The sequence below is a fragment of the Chrysoperla carnea genome, chromosome 3, assembly GCF_905475395.1.
Source record: "Chrysoperla carnea chromosome 3, inChrCarn1.1, whole genome shotgun sequence".
NCBI classification, from domain to species: Eukaryota; Metazoa; Arthropoda; class Insecta; order Neuroptera; family Chrysopidae; genus Chrysoperla; species Chrysoperla carnea.
Genome location: NC_058339.1, coordinates 80,548,831 through 80,563,724, shown reverse-complemented (window position 1 = coordinate 80,563,724; position 14,894 = coordinate 80,548,831). Strand labels below are relative to the sequence as shown.

The 14,894-nt window shown below is 28.7% G+C and overlaps 1 protein-coding gene across 1 annotated transcript in view; it reads left to right on the top strand.

Moving 5' to 3' along the window:
- LOC123296632 (DNA-binding protein D-ETS-3) overlaps positions 1–14,894 on the top strand; it is a 137,409-nt gene that overhangs the window by 69,136 nt on the left and 53,379 nt on the right. Inside the window, exon 4 of the mRNA XM_044878187.1 lies at positions 6,353–6,403. Coding sequence (XP_044734122.1) covers positions 6,353–6,403 — 51 coding nt within the window. The remainder of the gene's footprint in view (positions 1–6,352; positions 6,404–14,894) is intronic.

Genomic DNA, 14,894 nt, shown 5'->3' with positions numbered 1-14,894 from the left:
TGAACGCTGAAAAACTTCTTTTTTGAGTAAAGACACGTTATACCCAATGGGTTGTCTCCATTTAATCACCACTTAGTTTGAGTTAGTTTTGCATGTTTGAAAAAAAATTTTAAGCAGAACAAAATTTATAAATAATTACCAGAAAATTGATATATTAAGCTATATTATGGATATGACACGTAATAAATCCATGAACGATAACTTTCTGCCGCGTTTTAAATAAGCTCCCGAATCAATGTGTAGTATCTTCTTTTATAGGACATATATATGGCAAGGCGGCCATTTTCGAGATAGAAGGGAAAGGGGAAAAATTAGTAATAACTGAGAAAAATTGCTGTCGCTTACCAAATGAGCTCCTTAATGATCGCACAAAACCCTTTTCAAACGCCTGAAAAAGGGTAACATGGTTTGATTGATATTATTCGGGAAAGTAAGGGGGGGAGTATGTATGCTAGCAAAGCGTAATTTTTTTGCGGTCGTTAAGGGACTTTATTTGGCAAAGAGCAGAAACTTTTTTTCAATTTTACTCATTTTATTTCTCTCTTCCCCTCTTTTTTGAAAATGGTCGCTCTGCCATATAAATGTCCTGAGGAAAATACTTCGCATCGACTCACGAGCTTATTTATTACGCGGTAGAAAGTTGATTTTCATGCATTTATTTACGTGACATATCCTAGAATACTAATCGTTACCTAGAAAGTAGTATACTGTGCAGAAGGTGCAGAAAATTATCAATTTTATCTACTAGAGAAAACTTCTCGTTCAAGTTGGAAATATGAAAACAACACACACTCCTTTCCAGGAAAGAAATTTGAAAATATTCCTTAAAAAATGTTAATGCAAGTATATTATCTTTAAATTTGAAAAAGAATTCGGCTCGAAGGACCAGAAATTCGTAAATTATGTTTCTGTATACTGTCTTATCTATATTATAAGCAAATATTTCTCGATAAAAGTGAAATTTAAATAATGAAAAATGCCATGTTTTTGAGGACTATTACATGTATTTGTGCTTGTAAGAACATTTTGCCTAAACTGAATTAAATAATGAACAACGATTAAAAGTTATCAAAACACGAAATCAATATCAAAATTTAATTATCAATTCAACAACAATAACAATAAAATTAATTGTAAAATATAAACATTTTATAAACCAAAAAGGCAGTTTCCACAGTTTTATAAACAAACAAATATACAAATCTTTATCTCGTATTGTTTGTGTATATAAATATGGTTAACCAAGCGATGACACTCTTTTCAAACATTTTTCAAAAGGGATACAATGAACACACAGAGAGATATTGAATTACAAAAATATTGTTTGATAAATATCAATGATATGTGTGATCTCATAGAAGTGAATTGAAGTAGGTCGATTCTCATTGAGATATGTGAGATTTTTAGAAAACAGAGTATCCTATCATTGTTTGTTAGTTTATGATGGGTGTCCTCTTGAAATTGACTGGTATCTGTGACATGACATAATAATAATATTACCGTATGTCAATTGTATAGAATGTTTATTAGCACAAAATACGATTAAAAATGTATGGATAGAATGAAATGAACATTAGGGTACACGTGTTTAGAATAATGGCACGTGACCATTCAAGAGTAAAACATATGCTAAAAATTTAGTTTATATTGTTACATAAATAAATTATTTACTTCTTCAATAAATAATTTTTTTATTGTATTATTTCCATTGATTATTTATAATTCTTCTATAATTTTTAAGCGATTTGTGATTTTATGCATGTCTTTCAAAAGTTATAATATTATATATTATTTCTCTAAACTTTTTTTGGAGTATACTACTTAACTTAACCCTTACTCCCGGTATGAAGAAAATGTGAGAAAAACAGACAGTGTAAAACAGACAATGCATCTATTGTTTGAAACTGACAATAACCTGCCGAACACAGTACACTATACAACATTTAACGTACCCAACACTTAACGTACCAACCCAACCCAAGCCAAGCCAACATAGCTCAGTTCCCAGGGATCTTTTACCCAGGCACCATAAAAGAGTCATGATTTTAAGAATGAGGAAGCCTTTTCACGTTTTTAATAAGTTTTAATAAATTGCATTACAAATAATTTTAAATTATCCCAGCAATGATAGAGTTTATGAAACCATTTCATTTATCGGTAATGTTTTGAAACAATGTCAGTATGGAAACAAATTCAATTATTTTTACTTATTATTTTCGGATAATATACGTATAGTAATAATCTTAATTAAAAAACGAAATTAATTAAATTTATCCGTATACACAACCTCCAAAAAGTTTGTTAGTCTCGGACTAATGTTTAATATTGTTTTATATTTGAAAAGCCTCGACTTTCCCATCACTAATATAAGCTATCCTTTTGATGATATTATAGCCATATCAACAACAAATGAAGCTTTTTGGCGCATTTTTTAGACTTGCTTTCTTTTCTAGCTTTCTTTTAATATGACAAAAGTAATTCGAACAAACTAAGAAAGATCCAAAACCAATTTTAGATTCTATTTTAATGGAAATCTTTTCTAAACTAATAAAAGCCGAAAGAAATATTCCGAAACAATATAACTTGAAAAAATGTAAAATTTTGATATTGATTATCTATTTTTTGAAACTTCAGTACATATATAACAGCCAACTCATATCACTCACAATACCAAAAATATTTTATGCTTTATAATCTAGGCTTATAATGAACATTCGGACAATTTTGAAGGTGGAGTAAATTAAAACTATATATAACTGACTTTTTAACCGATTTCCAAATTAAATTCCATCGTCAATGTTGTTTTTTACCACGTATTTTATGTACCTGTACTTGTGAATTGATTGTTCCTTCTAAGAAGATTATTGAAATCCCTACATTGAACCCCTTAAGTATTAGTGGTAAAATTTTTCTAAATTACTCTAAGGATTTTCATTATTTGTAATGGTGAACGAAAAAAATTTCATTTAAAACATCAATTAATGTTATCTGCGCTCCCACTACGTTATGAAATATAATTACGCAAGTTTACGTTGAAGTGTTTTTAAAATACATTTTCCATACAAATTGTGAACATTTAGATTTGTTTCTTATAAAAGAGTTTAGATCTAAATTCTAGCCTGAATATTTCCTAAGCTGTTGGTATAAGAATATGATTATATTAAAATAAAATTTATCTAAAATATACACTTGACTGCAAAAAAAGAATTAAAATATATATACTGAAAACGAACTGAAAAAAAGGATAACACACAGAATACACAAATTCTAAAAGCTCCAGCAAATCTACACCTCCTACCTCACTTGCCGTCGCGCACATACATATTGTTTGTGCAAAAGTTTTTCCACCCAAAAAAACAAATATAATAATCAACATCTCTCATATTTACTAAACAAAACAAAACATCATGAAATCATATGTTTTTGTTGAGAGTATATAATATAATACTTGAGCCAATTCTTTCATTAAATCCTCACCATCTAGAACCCAGAAAATATAGAAATCATAGAAGCCGCGTGTGGACTGGACACTTAGAAGACAGGCCAATAACTTCCTGATAAATTTCTTTGTTAGGGGAAAGTAACCATAATCCTACCCTATAACTTTAAAAAACGAAGGCATCATTCTTATTTCCCATGTTAAATTTTGTTACTCTACTTGATATGTCTCCGAGCAAAATTTATTATTATTAATATTTTCGTTGTTTATAATGCATCATAAAGTACTATTTTACCAATTTTTTTTATAAATGATTTCACCCGTCTCCTAAATCTTTCAAATTGACCCTCAAAATCAAACTTTTGCTTCTTAATATTGTTAATAACTATTCTTTATCATAATTTAATTGATTATTTGATAAAAATTGCATAAAAGTTTGTGTTTAGTATAGAAATTTAAATGTAGGTTTTTAACGACTTTGTATTGGTACCATTTACGAAACATGGTACAGTCAAAAGAAAATATACATAGATTAATTAATTAAAAAATATTGTATGAAAATCTTATCAAATGGTAAAATTGATCGTAGTTGTCATGAAAAATATATTCTAAGCAACTTTTCTAATAGCTTTTTCGATATCTTTAACCATCTCTTACGCTAGGCAAAATATTAAGAATCGGCCCTATTTGTCAATTTGTAATAGAGTGGGTTTAACATTCTGATTTCGGTTAAGTATCTTAAAAAATTGCCCTGTACGCTATAAATAAGGAAAATATAAGAGTGTCTTCATCTTAAACGCAGCACATTATATAAACAAATATAAATACTTCTAAAATTTTATTACAACTTTATGTAATTGAAAGCTACTTTTTGTCTAGATTGCCGATGTATCTTTTAATTTGATGATTAATGACATAAATCCACCCAATATGAGAAAATTGTCCGGTACAATTTAAGCTATGGTACGCAATAATCTCAAAACGTAAAGAAAACTCACAAAATTTTCCATTTTCGAGTGAAACACAATATTTTCCTATCAACAAGCTAATATATTCACACTTCATACGAAGAAAAAAACTACCCCTTCTAATGTATACGTCATCCATATGTCTCACCATTGAACAACGATCAGATAAAATACCAACCCCCTAAAATATATATGGTAACTATACAACAGGGTGGAGTTAGAATTGTGACGTAATAACAACCACTATACAACACTCAGATATCATTGGTCGATATATGGGGGTAGAACACACCCACAGAATAGGAAAAAATGATGGGGAAGAAAAGTGGTATATTTTGACGACGGTGATATGTCATATAAGGGGTGATATGATATTTTCTCATATGTTCTGTTGACGTGAACCGATATCGAACTGAATATATCGTTTGACATTTCGCGGTCGCCCGGTTTTTATTTACTAGAAACACGATATCAAACTACTACTAACAAAAAAAGAACTATCTATTCTAGAAAAATATTATCATATGTGTCAAAATTTGTGTCGGCCTATATTTTTGTTATTGTAATTAAAATGTCAAAATTATTTTATTAATTTAAAACTTTTTTTTTTGTTTCTTGTCGAGTCATTTCGAATTCGAGAAAAAAATTTATATAAACAGTGACGTTTGAGTTTTTTTTCCTATATCGTTTTTAATTATTTGTGATTTGTTGTGAAATGTGTCAAAATTGATTTGAGGACTTTTGTATGCATGTAACAAATCCGGCAGCCATGTTGGACATTAAAACATCGGCCGATTATTTAAGCCGAAGTGGTACATTTAGTAATTTCTCAATGCTGTTTGCTGGTAAGCACAGAAAAAATACATTTGTTTATATAATAACGTTCGAAAATTCTATATTATTAATTCTGTTTTTATTCGAAAAGGAAATGTAATAATTTGACAAAAATAGTAATAATAATTTTTAATCGAAAATTGTAGAAAAAAATTTACATAAATAATAGTTTGAAAAAAGAGAAACTAATTTGCGAAAGTTTAAGTTATCATAACACGCAATCAAATGTATTTTTTTTATTATTCGATTTTCGAAGTAATTTTCTATAATTTATTTTTAATTTTCTGTGAGTAATTCCGAATTTAGAATTGTTTTTTGATTAAGGGTTTGTGCTTTGATATTATAAGATAATGTACGTGAAGAAAAGTCCATTTTCTGTGTATAATTTTGTAATATCGAACGTTTACCTGTTTGACAATTTCTAGCTGAAGGTTTTTTTTTCTGTAATTATTTATTTCATGGCCGGTATCAAATTATTTCATGGCAAAATCAAATTCATGGCAAAGATTGTCCTTTGAAATTATTGATGATGATAAAAAATTCCAATCCAATGTTTCCTCAAAATTTTTGAGTCTTAATCCTTATTTTAGTACATTTAGAAATTTTGATCATAGGTAACAATGAAATAGCAACATGTAACTATATTGGATTTTTTTTTAACTTATTTAAACTATTCCGAAAATAGTAATAAAATAGTTGAAATGCAGCTGATATACCTCTATTGGGAGCACTGCTTCCTCAATTTTTTGATAATTTAATATGTTGAATTTCTCTGCGTTCCCTCCAATATAAAGAAAATTAAAATAATAGAAAAGCTGATTATTTTAAAAAAACTAAACAGATTTTCTCGCTGAGGTATATATTATAGCTGAGAATTATACCGAATAATTTTAAAACAAACGCTTTAAAATCGAAATATTCACTAGAAGCTACGGTGCAACACTTATATACGCAAACCAACATGCTTCTTATTATAACATCCCCAGCTTCTGATTGGAATAAGTAATAAATTACTGAATATTTTTATAGTCTTTTTCAAGAAAAAAATAATTGAATTGAATTTTTGAGAATTTGTTAAGTTCAAAAATACATTCTATTTTTTAAATTACAGATACTTCGTACAAGGGATCATGGAGTTCCCATTCTACATCACAAAGTCAAGGTAAGTTTTATAAAATATTGATTACTATTATTTCACTTAAATATTTATATTGTTACAATTAAAACTTTTAATCGAAATCCAAACTTGAAATCCAATATTTTGTTTGTATTCCGGTTTCATCGGTTTCCATGACAATAATACGTGCATTCAGATGAAAATAATACCAAGGTCTAATATTCTAGCATAGCAGGCTCTACAATTGATAGAGATATTAAAATAAACATAGAATTTAACCAAGATTTCTTAAACCTATTTTCTGAAAGCCGTCGCTATGCTCTGCTTCATATCTTGTTTCTATTTGAAACTTATTCGAACGGAAGTAGACAAAGATAGGTGAAAAGTTCGCCTTTTAACGTCAAATGATACGGAGTGGAGAAGTCCCTGCACGAAAGTAATACCCCGAGTCATCGAAAACTTCATTTCCGAAAGAACTCTTTTAAATATTTAAATGAAGATAGGCTTGAGTTTTTATGCTGTTAGTGTAATTTTTCCACAAGTTTTCCACTTATGACCTGTTTCACCGTCGTAGACAGATGCAATATTTATAAAGATATGTTATTGGAGCAAATACAAATCTCATCTGGCTATTCTTCTTGGATTTATTTGATGATAAAAAAGCTAGAATATCTCGAAAAGAAATTTTAATCGTACAAAATTTGAAAAAGGAATTTTTCTGAGACTTTTTGATAGGTATTAAACTTCAGAAATGTTTCTGATTCACAGGATTAGTATATATTTAAAAAAAATACATATATAACATTTAAATTAACGCCTGTTTGATAATAAACGCCTGTTTGATATCAATTTATAGTCTAAAACGGACCAATAGACGAAAACGTTAAAATATATAGTGGAAAAATTGATCTATAATGTTGCATCAATGATGAAACTAAATCCTTTTACATTAATTATTTTAGATTATATTCCTAGCAATGCAAGCTGCGCAAACCATACAACATTAAACATTATATTACAACATATAATAAAATTCGTTAAATATTTCGATTGAACATTTATTTTAAGATTAAACATTAAAAATTATATTATTTTATATATACATAAAATAAAGTTCTGTGTGGTAAATTATAGGAAATTAAATAATTATACGCATGAAAATTTTGTTTGGAAAAATGGTTTGGAATTATATATTTGTTACCGATTACAATAAATAATATTATGTAAAAATAATATACAGGAAGTTTTTGAAAATATTATAGGTGGGATATATTTGGATTTAAGCTATAGAATACACGGAGAAATATTTTTAGTATAAAATAGTCTTTTGTTATTTAAACTGACTCAAAAAATAACAATAATTTTAACTAATTTATATTATCGTTATTTTTTTACTTTTTAGTGCATATTAATTTGTTTTGGAAAAGTTTTTCTTTTGAAGTCGGTTTTCTTTTTGTTAAAAGTTTTTATATTGTGATTTTTAGTGAATCTGAAGTACACTAACTAATTTGTCACTAAAAAAAGAATCATCGAAATAGCTTGGCGTGATATTGAGTTATTCGTCCTCTTGTCGTGCATGCTCAATGCAAATTAAAGATTTTTATGGTTTTTTTCTTTGATGCCGTTGTCAGAATTGGACCAAAATGAAATGGGACCACACGGGAATCACCAGCTTTCAAATAGATAGAGAATTATCAAAATCGGTTCACCCAGTCGATAGTTCTTAGGTAACAAACATTAAAAAAATACAGTCGAATTGAGAACCTCCTTTTTTGTTTGAAGTCGGTTAATCAGTTCAAAATGGAAATAATTGATCATTTACTCTTAATGAAACATATCTTTTCCCGTAATTATTTCACAAACCCACTGTAAATGTAAAAAATAATATATAAACACATATTTATATATATGCATGGGTTGGGTTGGCTGATATAAACATATACACGACAAATATACACACTAAAATCGTACTCATGCAATCTCCCTGCTGCAGGAAATTTGGTTGTCGGCAATGCCATGACGAGGTTTCCTGTAACACCGGTCGAACTATATATGTATATATACTTATATTATATAGACTCGCACATCATAAGGAATTTCCCTCAATCGTTCAATAATAAAATTTTCACATATCTTGTAATCATTATTTTATTAAATAATAATAAGGAAAAATTTATTCCGTGTAAAGGTTTTCCTTTTTTTCTCTTTTTTGGGAAAATTTATAGGTCGGGATGTTAAAAGTATGTCTAGACGGTTTTCATTATTCTCTTGTTGAGTAACCTAAAAAGTAAATTTGACAATAAATTAATTGGTTTTCAATTAGAAAATTAAAATTTTTGTTAGTATTTTAAATTTTGAGTTTTTTTTTCGAAGAAATTATACACCATAGATTATAGAGTTATATATTTGATAAGAATTTTAGATAGAGCGATAGATGCTTGAAACATGAGATAAAATTCACAAAAATAAATAAGGATTGTTTTCTATATTTCTAGAAAATGCTAAAAGACCAAAAAGATTTTCATCAAATTCAAGATAAATACTCTATGCTTGCTGAAAAAGTTACATGTTCCTTCCAGCAAACAACCCCCTTCTTGAGTTTCAAGGAGAATTAGTAGATGCATCCTAAGGAACCAATATTATCGTTATTTTATTTAATAAAGTCGAAAATATCCTCATAACTTCTCGCAGTTTTAGAAATTATAAATTCCAATAAGAAATTTTTTGCTCTTGTGCTCTAAGATATTTGAACTGTGGAAACCGAAGCTATTTAATTCTTATTAGATTATAAACTTCTATCAAACAAATTAGATTTATTTAGGTGCATATTACCTTTGAAAGAGATTGTTGAGTCTGTAACAGGTATACAAACATGCTAGAAGACCCCGTTACTCTCTCTAAGCTAAAAAAACTTGAATTCGAATATGATCTCATTTCTTGTGCTTACAATTTTTCTTCAAGTTATGTAGGTAGAAACTTGGTATTTTCATTGCCTGAACATTTTTCCAGTTAAAGAAAATATAATCCAATTTAATTTCACCAATTTTTGAATATTGTAAAATGATTTTCGATGAAGTATTAGAAAGTTTTATAATATAAAGTCAAAAGGACTTCCGACACAATACACTGATTTTTGGTTTCGGTAAAAATTTTTTGAAAAATTTGAATTAAGGTTGTTTTGATTATGCTGATCATAATATATCATATATATATTATGGACCCAACCTTCAAAAACCCTTCTCTTCCGAGCTCTTCATGTAGACATAACTTTTGAAGGGCCGTAGTTCGGAAAGAAAGGGCTATGAGGGTTGAGCCTATAAGAAATTTAGATAAGCATCATCAAAACTACCTTTATCCATAGTTTTCAAAAAATTTTAACCAAAATCCAAAATCAATGCATTGTGTCCTGAGTCTTTTACAATCCGATTGCTTTACAAAAATTCATTTTAAATTATATAAAAAAAATCAAAATTTAATTGTACTATACAGAGTTAAATATGTCCGTATATGATAGAAGAAAAAGGTACATCGCACATACGTACAGAGAACGATTATGGCAATGAGATGGTAAGGTATCTAAAAGTTGGACTTATGCCGGAAAGAAATGAAGCACACTGCCGGAAAAGCACTCGCAACTGTTCACAACTCATTCACTGATGGATATATATAAACGTATATAGTAAATATTATATAGTAGTCTCTCATCATCAGTTCAAAACATAATCATCAACGGTTATATGCTTATTCGTGTGCTCCTAGGAAGGAAAGATTGCTTCCAACGTCCGTCCGTCCTGAACAACCTACATCCAGTTCCTTCCCTGTATGACCTACCTTCTCACACTCTCATCTTGCTTCTTTTTACATTTTGTCTACTTAAAGTGTACGTGTTATACACGATGTTTCAGAATAATTGGTTCCTTAATTTACCCCCTCGAATATTGTAAGAAATATTTGTCGATGTTTCTTCAATTTCAAATCAAACCCATTCTCCTATCGATCGGACACTTCATTTCTCTAATTTTCGACTAAGACACTAGTACATCAAATGAATGGATGATAATTGCCAGTTTCTCTCTTCTGGAAATACATAATTTTTGTTTAAAATATCACTAACGATGCCATTTGAACTTTATAAGTATATCAAGCACTTGAAGTTTGTTGTCTGTCCCACTTTCGTGGACTTTCTTCAACTTTACAAAACTAGGGATTAACATGGTTGCTATATATTAACTTCTATCATATTATTTTCCGATCAGTTCTAGTCTATAATACTTTTTAGACCAATTCTCTCTCTTGTGTAAATGTGGATCAATTTATAATAACAATGTGTAAGGACTGTTCCCTCTCAGCAAAATACCTCAGGGAACTTAAATGGATACATAACACCTACTGAAGCGATCTTTCAAATAACATACCTTCTATTTCCTCGTGTGAAATGATCTCCCACAATAAACTGAAATAAATAAAGTATATCAGCCTCGCTCGAAGTTACATATCTTGGGAAAAAGACTTAAGGCACCTTGTACATTTTATTTAAATTTTCTCATAGTTGGAAAATATATGATAATAAAATAGACGATGTCCTCGTTTCTATAATTTCATACATGGTAACAACGTACCAATCTTCGTCGATGATTGTCGTATTGCTGCATTGTTAGTCTATATATATGCACAATTTAGAGTAGCTTTCTAGACGAAATAGGAGATACAAACTTGAATATCTACTGTGTATGTGCTAGCAAGATAATAGGTGTTTATAAACCAGGAAGTCATAGCTTATGGAAGCACCTGCTTTATTATTTTCCATTTAATAATTAATTTTGTATTATTTCAATGTAACTTAGCTATTGTATTCAAATGGTCAATCGTATAAATCTCAGGATCATCCTTCAATGCACTTAAAGCAGTTCAAATCTTATATTGTGCTGTGTCTTTTCCCTGTGTATATTATTGCTTTTATGCTATTAACATTTTTTTCTCAAATATACTTCCTCGGAAAACCCGTATTAAAGAAATTTTTATGTTCCTGAACCTTTACTTTTTACTCTTTATTAATTTAAAAAAAAAAAAATTAAAAATTGCTTTCAAAACTTTTCAATTTTAAAATTAGAACTTTATGTGAACTTTTTCCAATAGTTTTTCACCAAACTTTCTAAATAATGAGTAACTTAGTAGATTCAAAAGAATTCAGAGACGAAGATTCTATCGAATCTGAAAGATGAATAATTAAAATAACGCTCCAAATGTGTGTTATGAGCGAATAATGCCCCAAGTATAACATACACATGTTTGAACATATACATATTTTTGAATTTGACCTTTATATCTCAAACACTCGAATTTTTAGGACTTGAGAAAACTTTTAATCTACTCATCTAGAACTATCGATACCCAAAGTCTTTGAACAAATTTTAAGAGGGTCGTTTACAGGGTCGTTTACCTAAATTTTTCTCCTCCAATTCTTTGAGCAACAATTTTATTAAAAAAATAAAAAGCTCGTATTATATAATAATTTAACAGACAAAGAGAAGTTCGTGATTATAAAACGTGCTTATGAAACACATTCGTATACTTTTAAAATCAAATTAACAGAATAAAATGAATAACTGTCAAAAATACAGTTACTGACAATCTAAATTCATATTATTCGAATTATTATATTCCATTCAAAGAAATTCACATTCTCATTAAAATTGAACACTACGATATTATAAATGAAAATTTAATAGATTTTATAAATGCCACAAAAATAACACAATTTATTTATAATAATATATATATAAAATGGTTGTAATCTAAACTAAAAAACAAGTGATGCACATAATTCTCTCTAATATAGCTCTGAAGTACGTTTATATAATATATGGTATGCTTTAATACTCACAACACAATGATGCCAACCGCAGATATTGAAATTAACTTTACGGATGGTTACCTGACTTCATAGTCATCAAACACAATCCAATATTATTAAGTTGAGTGAAATAAAACTATAGTATTTAACATAATGTTAAAATGAAATAGATAATATAATGTTTGTGTTGTAATGATGATATAATATTGCCTGAAGATAGATAGATGTCACCAGTATTATTTCAAAAGTTAAAAAAACATAAAGATCAAAGGATTTTGTGTTTGGTGTAAACTAAACATACACACCAGAGTGTGTAAACATTGTCTTCATTATCACTAACATTTGTGGGAGAGTGTCATAAACCATGAAGTTAGTTGCATGAGTTGTGTTATATAAACTTTATAAGGTAATGTGTAGGTCCCGGGGATGCAATGAAACACTTTATAGTTTCTTCACAAATATTACTATCTCTACGATAGAACTATATGAAGGAACGTACTTGAATCAAATAACGTACTGTACCACTGATACATGAAGAGACATACTCTCGAAGTTTTACAAATATTTTCTTCTTTGCTGTGAGCTCACATATAAAGATTAACATAAACAAAAAAAGTTCGAGAGGTGAAAATGAGACACTCGGTAGGAACGATATTCCTTTCGTATATTGGTATATTATAAATGTTTTTTTATTTTTATTCTACAGATATTTTTCTGAAAATTTAAGGTATTAATTTTAGAAGTCAAGTAGTTGTTTGATTCTTTAAAGAATTTAATTTTATAGCTACTTTTAGCTTTTACTGTATGAAATAATTGTAGTATCAGTTTAAAAAAGACATACTTCTGATTTAGTAGTCAATCCAAAATGTAAGCTACTTTAATTATCTTATTAATTATCTTTGTTTCCTTTAACTTCTGATAAATTTCGCAGCCCAATTTTATTAAATGATAAAACATAAAATTCTGTCAAAAAATACAACTTGATAATTATAATAAGATTTTTGCATTTTCTCAAAATTCATGGCATCCTGGTTCGATTGAAAAAGTTTTAGTTTCCTAGGTAACTAAGATGTCGGTTTTTGGTGTATGTTAAAATTTTTTTGGTTTTAACACCCGAATAGCAAACAAATATCATGCGATAAGGAACATAGTTCCAAAAACCTAATTCACCAAGACTCAATAAAAATGCCAGTTGTAGCTATTACTTGACGCTCGGGGATAAAGATGCTTATTAGAGAAACTCTTAGAGTTTTCAATGTTTCCATCACATAGGTATTATACACGTTCAAGAAATCGATTATATTCTAAAAAATCGCTTTAAAAAACACATAAATGTAAATCTTCCTTGGTGCAACACTCTCCACTACATATTCAAAATAATGATAATCTCAGATGCCTTGAAGGGTTTTTCTCTCTATATGCAGAGTGAAATCTCCGGGTTTATGTGTTTTGATGCTCATTTTGTTTTGACGTAACGTTTGTGTGTAAGATTTTCCTTAAGGCTGTTTTTCTTATACTCTTGTATATGTTTAAAATAACTAGTTTTTCAAATGAGTTCACACATCTAAATATTTTCACGTCATAGATTTCTTTTTGTTTGAATGAGAAAATTTCCTATACTTTGTGTGTCGCTGATATACTTTATATTTAAAAACATTGTTTTTTACAGTATTTTGAATTTGAATCAAAACTATAAACGTATTTGAATATTTAATTAAATTGTGTCTCGTATACATTTGAAGACCGAAAGTTATTTATGTAATATTCATAAAACAAATGTAAGCATACGCCGTCGATGTAAGGATTAGTTTCTGCATTATCAAATGCTTAATTCAGATTTTACTTGAGAAAAACTTTCAACAACTTCATTCTTGAAGCCCACTTTAAAATTTTATCAATTTGAAATAAAATACTATTTGAATTTATTTAGAGTTATTAGTTTGTCCTCCATAGCTACCTTAAGACTCTGGGAGTAATATTAGTGATGAACGAGACCAAATTCAAGACCAAGACCATAGTTGACAAGTTTTGACTTTGCGACTGGATATTGGTATTGATCATGCATTATTAGTTTAAGGTTTGGTATTGGTCTAGGTTTTGCAGAGTTAAGTCTCGGCCTTGGTTTTAGTCTTGAAAAAATAATCTCAACCATGATCTTGATTAATCGATCCTAGTTTCTGATCATGCATTAACCATGCTTTGACTTTTAAGTTTCGATTGAGTCTTATTGTATTATTTCAGAATTTTCTTACATTTAATAATGAACTATCTACATATATATTATTTATACAAAATGGTGAGAACAGATAATCAAAGTCTGTCGCCCAATCTGTGTTGTACTGAAAGTTTGTGGATCAATTACTGCTTTTTCTTTATTACTCTGTTTTTACTTAAAATGCGAAAGAAAAATTTCCTCAAATATAATAAAAAATCACATTAAAAATTCTTTAGTACGTTCATTAATTATTTACAACAATAAGTTTGGAAAATGTCTTGGTCTTGCTGAGTTGGGTCTAAGTCTTGATCTTAATTCATATAGATAGGGTTTTGGTATTGGCCTTGTCGAAGTGGTACTATATTGGTCTTAGTATCGTTTTTGAAAAATTTCGGAGGCTAATTTTGCCCATCACTAAGTAATACGCTCTATAGATTCTCTGTGCAGTGAAAGTAATTCACTTCTAT